This window comes from Mangifera indica, chromosome 19, assembly GCF_011075055.1.
Source record: "Mangifera indica cultivar Alphonso chromosome 19, CATAS_Mindica_2.1, whole genome shotgun sequence".
Lineage (NCBI taxonomy): Eukaryota > Viridiplantae > Streptophyta > Magnoliopsida > Sapindales > Anacardiaceae > Mangifera > Mangifera indica.
Window position 1 is genome coordinate 4,777,481 of NC_058155.1, and position 14,254 is coordinate 4,791,734.

Sequence of the window (14,254 nt, forward strand, 5' to 3'; positions counted from 1 at the left end):
GTTTTTTTTTTTTAAATATAAATTGATACTTGCATTTGTAGAAACTAGTAAAACACCTTTAATAGGTTTTTTTTTTTTTTGTAATTTTAAAAAGGGAGAAGGACTATTTCCCACCCAACTTTTGATGCATTCTCAAATTGGCACCCACGGCAGATGAAAATCCAGTTTTCCCACCCGTGACCAAACTACCGTCCAATTTTTCCGTTAGGGACAGGGGTAAAATCGTCATTTGCTTTTAAAACCTTAAAACTTTTAAATCTAACTGTTTCCCCCCTCCAGGTTTTAAAAACTAATAACTAACCCATCCTCAAAGTTTGAAAAGTTTAGATTTCACCCCTGGGGTTTGCTCCTTCTCCGGCCACCATCAACGGTCGACGCATTCGACCGATCTCCCATCTCCGACTACAAGGATGACGAAGGACGACCCTTCGTCGCCCAGATCTGGACGACAAAGCGTCGTCCAGATCTGGAAGAACAGACGTCGTCCTTCGTCGTCGCGTCTTCCAGATGTGACAGCGTCGTCCTTCATCAGCGCGTCTTCCAGATGCGACGAGCGACGAAGAGAGACCTTTGTCGAGCGATCTCCCAGATCTGGACGACGAGCGAAGTTTGAAACCGATCTCCCAGATCTGGATGACGGGCGACGAAGAGATCTCCGTCTCTTCGTCGCACCACAACCGTCGCACCAGGAGAAGGAGGAGGCTGGTGACAACGCCGGAGAAGACGTCGGGAGATGAAGTTGAAGAATGGGGGTGAAATGCTAGTTTTGAAAGTTATGGGGGGTGTCTGTATTTTGAAAAATATAGAAACCCTAGGTTTGGGGGTGAAAATGTTAGTTTTTAAAGTTTAAAAACTTTAGGGAAGGTGAAAATGTTAGTTTCTAAAACCTAAGTGGGGTGAATGATAAAACTCTCACATCAATTTTAAAAAATTAAATTGAGGGTTATTTTGGTCATTTCATCTAACAAGGGTAAAATGGACATTTTACCCTTATGCAAATAGATATCATCCATTTTAACAGCTTATGGGTGGGAAAACTGGATTTTCATCTGCCGTGGGTGCCAATTTGAGAATGCATCAAAAGTTGGGTGGGAAATAGTCCTACTACCTTTTAAAAATAAAATTTTATTTTTAGGCCTCGAGCAATGGCGTGCATAGTCCGGTTTAATGTAATTTGAAAGTATTTTCAAATCGAATTAAAAATTAATTTAAAAATTTTTTAAATCAAACTAAAATAATACGATTTAATCTGGTTTGAATTATAGTTTAAATCTACTAAAATTATTCTCTTCAAAATATATATTATTTAATAAAATTAAGTGAATTAAGTTTTCTAAAATATAATATAAAAATATAAAATAAATATAAAACATATATATAATATACATGTAAAAAAATAAGTTGTAAATCTAAGGGAAATTTTAAAAAATAGCCAAAATGCCCTCCTATTAAGCAAAAATGCCCAGAATCACTATTTCCAAGCTAAAATGCCCAAATTCACTATTCTTAAGCAAAAATACCCATGACTTTTTATAGAATACCAAAATTACTTTTCTCCTCATATTTATATAACTCTCCTCACTCATTATGGGGGTTAAATGTAATTTTAGATAAATATAGGGGCTTTTAGATATTTTACATTATAAAGGCATTTTGATAATTATTTATTTATTTCAAACTTTTTCTAAAATGTCAAAATTACCCTTCCCCTCATTTATATAACTCTCCTCACTCACTATGGGGTTAAATGTAATTTTAGATAAATATGGAGGGTTTTTGGATATTTTATATTGTAAAAGCATTTTGATATTTATTTATTTATTTCAAACTTTTTCTAAAATGTCAAAATTACCCCTCCCCTCATCTATATAAACCTTTCTCACTCACTTTATTTACACACACTTCTCATATCACTCAAATACTCACTCTCACTTTCATTTTTATTCAAGATCAATTAGTAGGGATTCGTTCGGACGGAAGAAGTTCGTATTTTTGAATTCGACTCGAAAAAATACTATTCATCAAAAAAAATGTATTTATGCCAATCTTAGCGTAAAACTTAATTTTATTTGTTAATTCTAGTTTTTATGTCATAATATAGGGTTAAATGTAATGTTTGACAAGTATGGGGGGTTAAAATAATTTAGGGTAAATATGAAGGTTTTTGGATATTTTACATTGTAAAGACATTTTGATATTTATTTATTTATTTCATTACTTTTTCTAAAATGTCAAAATTACCCTTCCTTTCATCTATATAAACCCTCCTTATTCATTTTATTTACACACACTTCTCATATCACTCAAACACTCACTCTCACTTTCATTTTTATTCAACATCAATTAGTAGGGATTCGTTCAGACGGAAGAAGTTCGTATTTCTGAATTCGATTTGAAAAAATACTATTTATCAAAAAAAAGTATTTATGCCAATCTTAGCCTAAAACTTAATTTTATTTGTTAAGTCTTATGTCATAATATGAGGGTTAAATAAATGTTTGACAAGTATGAGGGGTTAAATGTAATTTAGGATAAATATGGGGGGGTTTTGGATATTTTACATTGTAAAGGTATTTTGATATTTATTTATTTATTTCATTACTTTTTCTAAAATGTCAAAATTACCCTTCCTTTCATCTATATAAACCCTCCTTATTCATTTTATTTACACACACTTCTCATATCACTCAAATACTCACTCTCACTTTCATTTTTATTCAACATCAATTAGGAAGGATTCGTTCAGACGGAAGAAGTTCGTATTTCTGAATTCGACTCGAAAAATACTATTTATCGAAAAAAGGTATTTATGTCAATCTTAGCCTAAAACTTAATTTTATTTGTTAAGTTTAGTTTTTATGTCATAATATGGGGGTTAAATGCAATGTTTGACAAGTATGGGGGGTTAAATGAATTTGGGGTAAATATGAGGGTTTTTGGATATTTTACATTGTAAAGGCATTTTGCTATTTATTTCATTACTTTTTCTAAAATGTCAAAATTACCCTTCCTCTCATCTATATAAATCCTCCTCACTCATTTTATTTACACACACTTCTCATATCACTCAAACACTCACTCTCACTTTCATTTTTACTCAACATCAATTAGTAGGGATTCGTTCGGACGAAAGAAGTTCGTATTTTTGAATTCGATTCGAAAAAATACTATTTATCAAAAAAAGGTATCTATGTCAATCTTAGCCTAAAACTTAATTTTATTTGTTAAGTCTAGTTTTTATGTCATAATATGGGGGTTAAATGCAATGATTGACAAGTATGGGGGGTTAAAGTAATTTAGTGTAAATATGGAGTGTTTTTGGATATTTTAGATAAATATGGGGGGTTTTGGATATTTTACAATATATACAGGATTTATATAACATGTTAAAAATAGATAGGTATTGCTTTGATACAAGATAACATACAAAGGTGTTAAATAAAGTAAGAGATAATTGAGGGGTCAAATGAAATGTTATTAAAATTAAGGCGCATTTTCATATTAAACATTGTAAGCACATTATAACTGAAATTATAGGTTTTTTCGAGTTTCACCACTTTAGGATATATCAATGCACATTTTCCAGATTTCTGAAGAATTTTTCAATTGTTGTCATACTAGGGTATTTCAACTTTTAGATTTCGAATTTCAGTTCCGTTATTTCGAATTTCATCGCTTTAGGATATATCGATTCATATTTTTCAGATTTCTGAAGAATTTTTCGATTGTTGTCATTCTATGGTATTTCAACTTTTAGGATTTAAATTTCAGTTATGTTTTTTTGAATTTCACCGTTTTAGGATATATCAACTCGTATTTTTCAGATTTTCATAGAATTGTTCGATTATTACCATTCTCGGGTATTTCAACTTTTAGAATTCGAATTTCAGTTCTGTTTTTTTGAATTTTATCGTTTTAGGATATATCCACTAGTATTTTCTAGATTTCTGACGAAATTTTTTATTATTGACATTTTAAAGTATTTTAAAGTATAGAATTTGAATATCTATTTCAAAGTATAGATATTATAAAAACGTTTTAAATAGAACGTTACAAACAGATAGATGCATTTTGATATAAGATAACATACGAAAGTGTTATATAAATTGTTAAATAATTATAGGGGGATAAATAAAATATTAGAAAAATATGAGAAGTTTTTTTTAATTATTAATAATTGTACGACTGTTTTACATAGTTATTATTGATTTTTTTATTATAAATGAATAATTATCTTCAAAAACTTGTCATTGCAGGATTGATAATTAAAATGGATGGTTATGCATCGGTTCGTTACTAGGGAGAATGGATTCAAGGTCGCAACAACACAATGAAATATGTTGGAGGAGCCAAACAATTGATTAAAATCCTTTATGGAACAACATTCGAGAGATTTATTGAGTTTTTGACGGAGTCTTGCAGTATTGATCCAATGAAAAACTACATTCAAGTATCAATGAAGCCAAGAAAAATTGAGCTCGATTGCCCCCTCCAGATCCAAAATGATGAAGATGTCCAGGGTCTTCTTGATATGTCCCAATACTTTCAGGAATGTATTCCTGTTTTTGTTACATGTACCCCAATTGAAGGGCAGAAGGAAGAAGATGAAGATGAAGATGAAGATGAAGATGAAAAAGAAAGTAGTTTGGTAAAAAAAGAATACGATTTGGAAAAGTTGATTGATTTCAGTAATGACCCATTGTATATTGCAAACTCATGGGCTCATGGAGAAAAAGATATAGTTCCCTATTGGGGTGACTTTGAAAGAAATGATATGCCCGACATTCCTTCAGAAGATGTAGAGCCTGAGTATATGACATCAGTTATCGAGGGTATGGATAGTTTGCAGCTTGAAGATCCTATTTCAGGTGGTGGAAATTATTTTGGGCCATTTTTTGACAATGTTCCCACTGATCCATTTAGGTGGCTTCCTGATTTTCCTCCACAGCCATCAATATCATCAAATGGTTCCAGATCGATCCGAGAGGAGAATGGTGTCAAGATTGGTGATATTTTTCATAATAAAGTCCAATTGAAAGACGCCGTGACGCAATTCGCCTTATTTAAAGGATTTCAATTTGGTGTCAAAAAGTTTGACAAGAAACGGTGGGAAATTAAGTGCAACGCTGAAAATTATAAGTGGTATATATATACAACCAAGTCCACTGTCGGTGATGTGTGGGGGATCAACTCTATGAATCCTACCCACACATGTTTAGTTGATCAAATCATGCCACATCACAGACAAGCTGGGGCCCGAGCTTTAGGTCAATTAATGAGATCAAAGTTTGTGATGATTGATCGAATTTATCGGCCTAAAGAAATAATTGTAGACATCGCCGATCGATATAAAATTGATATTTCCTACTCACAGGCTTGGCGGGCAAGAAATTGGTCTATCAATTCATTGAGGGGTTCACCGGAGGAATCATTTATGCTTTTACTAGATTATTGCTACAATCTACAACGTACTAATTCGGACACCGTTACTGCTATTGAAACAGATGATGACCATCGGTTTATGAATTTTTTCATGGCGTTAGGATGTTCCGTTCGTGCATTCAGAGAATATCTTTGCCCTGTTATTTGCATTGATGCTGCTTTCCTTAAAGGTCAATATCTGGGGCATTTATTTATTGCGGTGGCTCTTGATGGTAATAATCAGATATATCCTATTGGTTTCGGTGTCGGCAAAAATGAAGATCACGACACGTGGTGTTGGTTTCTTATGAGAATTAAAGAATGTATCCTTGACCTCTCTGAGCTTGCAATAATCTCAGATCGACATCATGCTATCTACTCGGTAATGGTTGAAGTCTTTCCAGATGTCCACCATGGATGTTGTTGTCATCATCTTCTGTGTAACATACGGGCAAAGTATAAACGAGACTCAAAGGTATAGTGTAAATAAGTATTTAAATTTATAACAGTTTATCCTTTTCATACATTTTGCTTATACTGAGTTTTTATATTTTTTACCATTTTACAGGTTGCGGGTGCATATTGGAAAACCGCAAAATCATACATAGAATCTGAATGAACTCAACGAGCATCGTGATAGGCAGGCCTTGTGCATGTCTGATAATGACATTAAATGACTCTGCAATATTAGTTGTCATGATGTTGTATCGATGCCTCGAAAAGTGTACTCTGCTCTAGCGCTCAAATCTAACCTCACGTAGATAGACCCTAGCTTGAGGTTTCATTGCATCAAGAAATCACATCATAGCCTCAAAGTCTACTTTTGTGAATGATTTTGCGGCTTTCCAATATGCACCCACAACCTACAAGGTGGTAAATAATATGAGAACTTTATGATCAAAATGTATGAAAAAGTTAAACATTTCAAAATTTTAATACTTGTTTAAACGTTATCTTTAAGTCTTGTTTGTACTTTGCTCGTATGTTACATAGAAGGTGATGACAACAACATCTATGAGGGACACCTGGAAAGACTTCAACCATTATAGAGTATATAGCATGATACCGATATGAGATTATTATCAACTCGGAGAGATCATGGATACATTCTTTAATATTCCTAAGAAACCAACATTACACGTCATGATCTTCTTTTTTACCGACACCTAAACCAATGGGGTATATCTGGTTATTATGATTAAAGCCTACCGTAAGGAATAAATGACCTAGATATCGATCTTTAAGGAAAGCAACATCAATGCAAATAATAGGTCGGAGATATTCTCTAAATGCACGAACGGAATATCCTAATGCCATGAAAAAAAATACTTAAATTGATGGTCATCGTCCGTTTCAATAGCAGTAATGGCGCCTAGATTAGTACCCTGTAAATTGTAGCAATAATTTGGTAAGAGTATTAATGATTCCTCTGGTGAGCCTCTCAATGAATTTAAAGCCCAGTTTCTTGCCCGCCAAGCCTGTGAATATGAAATGTCAATTTTATACTGGTCGACGATGTCCAAAATTATTTCCTTAGGTCGATAAATTCAATCAATCAACATAAACTTTAACCTCATTAATTTACCTAAAGCTCAGGCCCCAACTTATCCGTGATGTGACATTATTTGATCAACTGAACATGTGTGGGTTGGATTCATTTGGCTTATTTGAAATACTTCACCGATAATTTTCAGCCTTATACTTAATATCCCATCGCCCCCTGTCAGACTTATTGACCATGAATTAAAATTCTTTCAGTAAGGCAAATTGCTTCACAACATCTTTTAATTGTACTTTATTATGAAAAATATCACCAAGGTTTACACCATTCTCTTCTCGGATCGATCTTGTACCACCTGATGATGTTGATGGTTGTGGAGGAAAATCAGGAAGTTACCTAAATAGATCAATGGGGATATTATCAAAAAATGACCTAGAATAATTTCCACCACCTGAAATAGGATCTTTAAGCTACAAACTATTCAGACCCTCAGTAACAGGTGGCATATACTTGGGCTTTGCCTTTTCAGAAGAAATATCAAGCATATAATTTCTATCAAAGTCACCCCAGTCGAGAACCCTATCTTTCTCTCCATGAGCCCATGAGTTTGCAATATACAATGAGTCATTATTGAAATCAATCAAGTTTTCCAAATCATATTCTTTTTTCACTCCACTAATTTCTTCTTTTTCTTCCTCCTGTCTTTCAATTAGGGTACATGTAACAAAAACAGGAATACATTCTTGTAAGTATTGGGCATATCAATAAGACTCTAGATATCTTCATCATTTTGGATTTATACGGGGCAGTCAAGCTCAATTTTTCTTGGCTTCATTGATAATTGAAGGTAGTTTTTCATTAGATCAAGACTGCAAGACTCCTTCAAAAGCTTAATAAATCCCTCAAATGTTGTTTCATAAAGAATTTTAATCAATTGTTTGGATCCTTCAACATATTTCATTGTGTTGTCATCACCTTGAATTTATTCTCCTTAGTAACGAACCGATGCATAATTATCTATTTTAATTATCAATCCTACAATGACAAATTTTTGAAAAAAATTATTCATTTATAACAAAAAATCTGTAATAACTATTTAAAACAGTCTTACAATTATTATTATCAAAATATCCCTCATTTTTTTTTAATATTTCATTTAACCCTCTATAATTATCTAACATTTTATTTAACACTCTTGTATGTTATCTTGTATCAAAATTCATCTATCTATTATTAACATTTCATTAAAAACGTTTTTACAATGTTTAATATCAAAATACCCCATATAGTTTTCTAATATTTTATTTAACCCCCTATAATTATCGAACATTTCATTTAACAATCTTATATGTTATCTTGTATCAAAATATATCTATCTATTTTTAACATTTCATTTAAAATGTTCTTATAATGTTTAATATCAAAATACCCCTCATATTTTTATAACATTTTTTTAGGCCCCCATACTTATCTAATATTTCATTTAATACCCGCATATGTTCTCTATTATCAAAATACATCTATTTATTCTTAACATGTTATTTAAATCCTTCATGTATTATGTAATATCAAAATACCCTCATATTTTTTCTAACATTTTTTTAACCCCCTATAATTATCTAACATTTTATTTAACACTATTTTATATTGTCTTGTATCAAAATACATCTATCTATCCTTTACCTATTATTTAAATCCTTTATGTATTATGTAATATCAAAATACCCCCATATTTTTTTATATTTCATTTTACGCCTTATAATTACCTAACATTTCATTGAACATCCTTGTATGTTGTCTCATATCAAAATGCATCTATCTATTTCTAACATTTCATTTATAATGTTCTTACAATGTTTAATATCAAAATACCCCTCATATTTTTATAACATTTATTTGACCACCCATAATTATCTAACACTTCATTTAATACTCTTGTATGTTGTCTTCTATCAAAATATACCTATCTATTCTTAACATGTTATTTAAATCTTTTATATATTGTGTACTATCAAAATACCCCCATATTTTTTTAATATTTCATTTAATCCCTATATTATTATCTAACATTCAAATACCCCTTTTACATAACATACAAATTAGATTTAACAAATAAAATTAAGTTTTAAGTTAAGATTCGTATAAACACATTTTTCTCACGAACTGACTTTTTTCGATTCGAATTCAGAAATATGAACATTTTCCTTCCTAAAAAACTCATAGTAATTGATATTGAGTAAAAATGAGAGTGAGAGTGAGTGTTTGAGTGATATGAAAAGTGTGTGTAATAAGAGTGAGTGAAAGGGTTTATATAGATATGATGAAGGGTAATTTTGGTATTTTAAAAAATGTTTAGGGCATTTTTGTTAGGAATAGGAAAATTGGACATTTTTGCTTAAAAATAAGAAAATGAGCATTTTTGCTTAATGGAGGGGTAAAAAGGGCATTTAATATAATTTCTCTTTAACTTTTAAAAGTAATATTCCTCCCCTCCCCCCAAAAAAACCTAGGGTTTATTTTTTAGAGGCTCTCCAACTACCATCTCCAGCCATTAGAGAAAACGCTTCAACCCGCAAATTGTCGGCCATCCTTCATCTCTCCAAAGCTTCCAGATGATACAACAAAGACTTGTCTTCGTTGACTCCATCAATTCTTTTGGAATCGACAAAGATAAGGGTTTTCATCCATTATAGAAGAATCGATAAAAATACATCTTTATGCGTCTTAAATTTACAGAATAATAAATAAAATATACAACACCCAATTAAATGGGGAAATTAACTTCAATTAGCACTAACAAGTAACAACGATTTGGTGACAAAACCCTAATATTATTTGATAAAGTCACATAAATATGAATGTGTTAGAAAAATTAAAACTATATTCATACACAATGCCATGCAGAAGCTGTAAGCAAATATCTATCTTGCCACCTTAAAGAAATCGCACTCCCTTCATCCCTTTCAAACACTTTAAATCCACTATTCTCCCCGTTAAATTGAGGGCAATGGTGGGTCCTAAACTTCAAAAGAAGCTTTGCCTGTATCAATGATTTTGAGCTTATTTTCATCACCTCAAATCCATGATTCTCCATCCCTGATTTCCATGTCTCCATCATCTCATACGTTGGATAATTAGAATTTTTCATGTGATCACAATTGAGCATGCTTTTGATGTCTTTTCCAAGATTGTTCTTCTCAATTCTTAGTCTCTCTAAGCTCTCCTGTGGAAGACAATCGTCTAACGAATCGAACATCGCTGCGAAATAGTGTAAAGACTCCATGAATCTTGACAGGAAGTTTCTTGGACTCCTGCTGCCTTCTTGCTCCACCAAGATCACAATTGAAGGCTTAAGTGAATGAACTGATTTCAATGTTTCGGATATCTTTAAACAATTGTTTAAAGTGTTCAAATGAAATACCAAATTCACAGCAACTGTTTCATTTTTCTTTTTCCTCAGGTTAACGAGCTTAGCTCCTCTCAGCAACCCTTGAAACTCAAATACAAGATTGCGAAATCCCTTTGCGAAGCTCACTAATCGAGTTTCAGTTTCTTGTAGTTCTTCAATGCTTGTTCCGAATCCTGTGATTCGAAGCGATATTCGATTAGTACTTGTCGCCTTTTCGGAGAGGGATTGAATGAGTGAAGGCCATTGGAATCCATATGATATGTCAAAATCAATTACATGTAATGCACGGTTGTTGTTCGATTCTTCCATCTCAAATACTTCGAATATCGCCTGGTTCGCGGTGAAATGGGCGAACTGGAAATAGGGAGAGACGCGATAAAGATCGGTGAAAGCTAGAAACATTTCTTCATTAGTTGGTTCTTTCATGATCATATCATAGAAAGGAGATTTTTTAGTGAGAAGCCTGGCGGCCAAGCCATCGGCGAAATAAGCAACTACTCTTTGCACTGAGCCTCCGGTTAGCGACACACTTTGATAGAGCTCGGAGAGATTCTCCAAGGCCAAATCGAGATTGTTTTCATCGACGGCGGTGGCAGTAATCAGTAGCAAATGTATCAGTTGAAGCCCTCTTCCGTCTTCCTCAACAAGTCTTTTTCTTTTATAGTCTAACTTCAACATTTGTTCCCTCATTTGAAGAAGCCTAAAAACCTTCCCTTCACAATAGCCTTCATCGTATGCATTACTCAAAGAATGATCAAAACTAACTCTTCCCTTCCTCTTTCCCCCTTGGTCGCCCTCGGCGGCGCAAGAATTATCTTTCACAATGGCAAGGCCAAGACTAAGGAACTCATCAGTATCTCCCATGAGAGAGATTAGAGCAAAATGTGGATAGTATTAGAAGATGGATCAAAGTTGAGATTTAATGGAAGAATTGAATGTAACATGGAAGAATAACTCAAAAAAATTCCTTTGTGTCATTACATGGGAATAGAAACAAAGCATATTCAGGAAGGAAAGGCTCGAAAAATCAGCGTCAAATATCAAAAAACATGATCAAGATTAATTTATAAGTAATATTATGTGTACATATTTTTTATACATATTTTAAATATATCAAAGATGTGTTATTGTATGATTGAGTATGACTATATCTTTGATTTAAAATCAATTAATTATATATTGATATATCATTTATATACTTAAATTATGTATTAAAAATATATATACATAATTTTATTATTAATTTATAATAAGAGGAGAAGTATGAATTCATTTAATGAATTATTAGATTTGGTTGCATAGATGCTTCGGAAGAGTTGAAAAAGGCCAATTGAAGGGGACAAAAACAGCGGGGAGAAAAGGGGAATCCAACCTACCGTCCTCTGTAAGACTTTGTCTTTATTCTCTTTCTAGATGCCGAAAATTTTGTACAATGCTTTTTGTCTTTAAAAATTTCTGCTTAATTTGAAAGTGATCCATTGGCCCCACAAATTTGTCAATAGGGTTTTTGCTTATATTCAGTGAGTAACACTTGCTATTCTTTCATTCAAGAAAGTAATAATTAAGAGTAACTTAATCTTTGATCATTAAGACATTTAATTTCACTTGCATGCGTAGCCTATCTACGAACATTTCATGATTGCCACACTCTATCATAACATAAAGAAATTCTAGTAGTAACACAGTAATACCATATGAGTTATATATGTCACAATTCAACATATAACGATTAATTATAAGTTTTTGTGTTATTTTCAGTTATCCTAATTTTTCTGCTTTTTAGGATTGTGTTTTTTAGGTTTGAGATTGGACTAAAGCTGATACTTTTTAATATAGGAAAAAATCTTTTGCCAATATTTGAGATTTTAACATACTTTAAAAGTTAACTGTTGATATTAAAAAGTCTAAATCTCATAAGTTCATACTTTTCAATGAGATATTCAAATCTCATATTTTGTGTTTGAGATCCTACCATTCACATCTGAATTTTAATCGAAAAAAAAAATCTCTCAACAATCCATCAATATATTATTGCAACGTAAAAATCGAAGAAAAATTGAAAAGAAAGTGATCATGCTATTGCTAAATACTAAATAGAGACGATCAATCCATTGTTATCGCAAAATGGTAGGTTTTTTGTGACAAAATTGGACATATAAATAATGTAGTATCATTTTGTACCTCAGAATATTACTTTCTTAAGCAAAATGGTTTTATATATGTTTGTTTAAAATAACCCATACAGCTAACAACTTTGCTATATAAATTCATAGGAATATATTCTTCCAACTTGCTTCGATGTTCACGTTCAATATTTCAATTCAATTCCTTTAAAATGCTCCAGTTTTTTATTCTTCTCCGTTTCACAATGTGGCTTCTGGCATTTGGCTCTATTTTAGTACAGCATACAAAATCTAATGCAATATGTTAAATTGGAAACACAATGTTGATGGAATAATTAAGGTGAGGAGATTTTACATTGGAATTTATGTTTGAATGGTTCTTGAAGAAGAATTCGATCGAATTCCTGCTGTACCACAATGAGAATTAAGGTGATGCTGCCCCTTCCATTTTGAGATTGACACATGGCGATCTCTTGGATATCCAATGCCATTTATAAAAATACAATCAACATTGCAACAAAATAATAATATTTGTTAAAAAGAAAAATAAAGAACGTGATCCACAAAATCCGTGGTTAATTGCTTAGCAGAAGCAAAGTTTTTCATCCAACAAGCCAACATTTTGCTCAAATTAAGGCCTTGGTTTTCTACACACTAAAACTAGGAATATTAAACTATGTGGCCAAAAGAAGAACAAAAATTAAAAACCAACCTAGTATTAATATACTATCCTCTAAACATCTATGTTCGAGATTTTTCTTATTGATAATGAAAATGAAGTAAACCGACAATATTTACAAACATATATCCTTGAAATTGAACATATCTAGGTTTGAAATCTGATGTTGATTTGTAAAATAGATAATTAAATAATATAAAACCCTATGAAGCTACTATCACTGCGTTACTAGTTTTACAAAAAACAAAAAAGAAAACAAAAAGAATCATGAATTTATGTTTAATTTTAGTAAAAAACTTTATTATTAGTACCATGTTATATAAATGTCATGAATCCATATTTAATTTTGTAATAATGTGTTCTTATTAATATAATTAAGACGATTTATACAAAGACAAGAAAATTTAAGTTGTAAAAGATTGTCATACATATTGGAAGGAAGGGATCAGAGTCAAATTCGGTAGAGTTTTTTTATAATTAACTATTCATTAGAATTATCTTGATGATGACATTCTAACCTCTTGTTATGAATATATATAATTGTGTGTTTCTTACTGAATGTAATTAATTAATAATATGGCATTCTAATGTGAACAAGTTTCTCTCATTCATTAGGAAAACTTTGTGGTGGATCGATTATCACTAATTTTCAACATTCATTACATCACAATTTAAGGCATCATGTTGAATTCTAAAATGGGTAAAGAATTGTTCAATGCATTGAAAAATGTATAGAAGATAAAGATAAGATTTTAATTAACCTTAGAGAAGGTATGGTTTAATGTTAGTCGACCCAGAAAGTCAAAGATTAGTTGGATTATCTTAATTCCTACCTAATTTTCATTTTATAATTTACCCACTTTGAATTGGATTATTGGATGAGGACAAGGATGAGATAATTAATTATCTCATTTTTTTGGTCTAAGACTTTAAATAATTATCATTGCGTTGTTGTTAAATTAATGTTAATTAATGAACATTAACAACATCATTAACCATCTTTTGCTTCCCCTAAAGTTTAGTCGGAATTGTCTTATTAATCCCTCAGCAATGTTCATTTAGATAATATACACATATGCAAACTAATTTCACTAAAATTTCTTCAAAATTTCATGATATCA

At 31.6% G+C, this 14,254-nt stretch overlaps 1 protein-coding gene across 1 annotated transcript; it reads right to left on the reverse strand.

Annotated features, from left to right (window-relative positions):
* Window positions 1-9,806: 9,806 nt before the first annotated feature.
* LOC123202578 (GRAS family protein RAM1-like) lies at window positions 9,807-11,240 on the reverse strand. The gene has a single exon (XM_044618520.1). The coding sequence runs from the start codon at window positions 11,193-11,195 to the stop codon at window positions 9,807-9,809; it is 1,389 nt and encodes a 462-aa protein (XP_044474455.1). The 5' UTR covers window positions 11,196-11,240.
* Between the last annotated feature and the right edge of the window lie 3,014 nt (window positions 11,241-14,254).

Bases quoted from the DNA above. Each gene is read 5' to 3' on its own strand.
- LOC123202578 (XM_044618520.1), bottom strand. From the start codon at position 11,195: ATGGGAGATACTGATGAGTTCCTTAGTCTTGGCCTTGCCATTGTGAAA.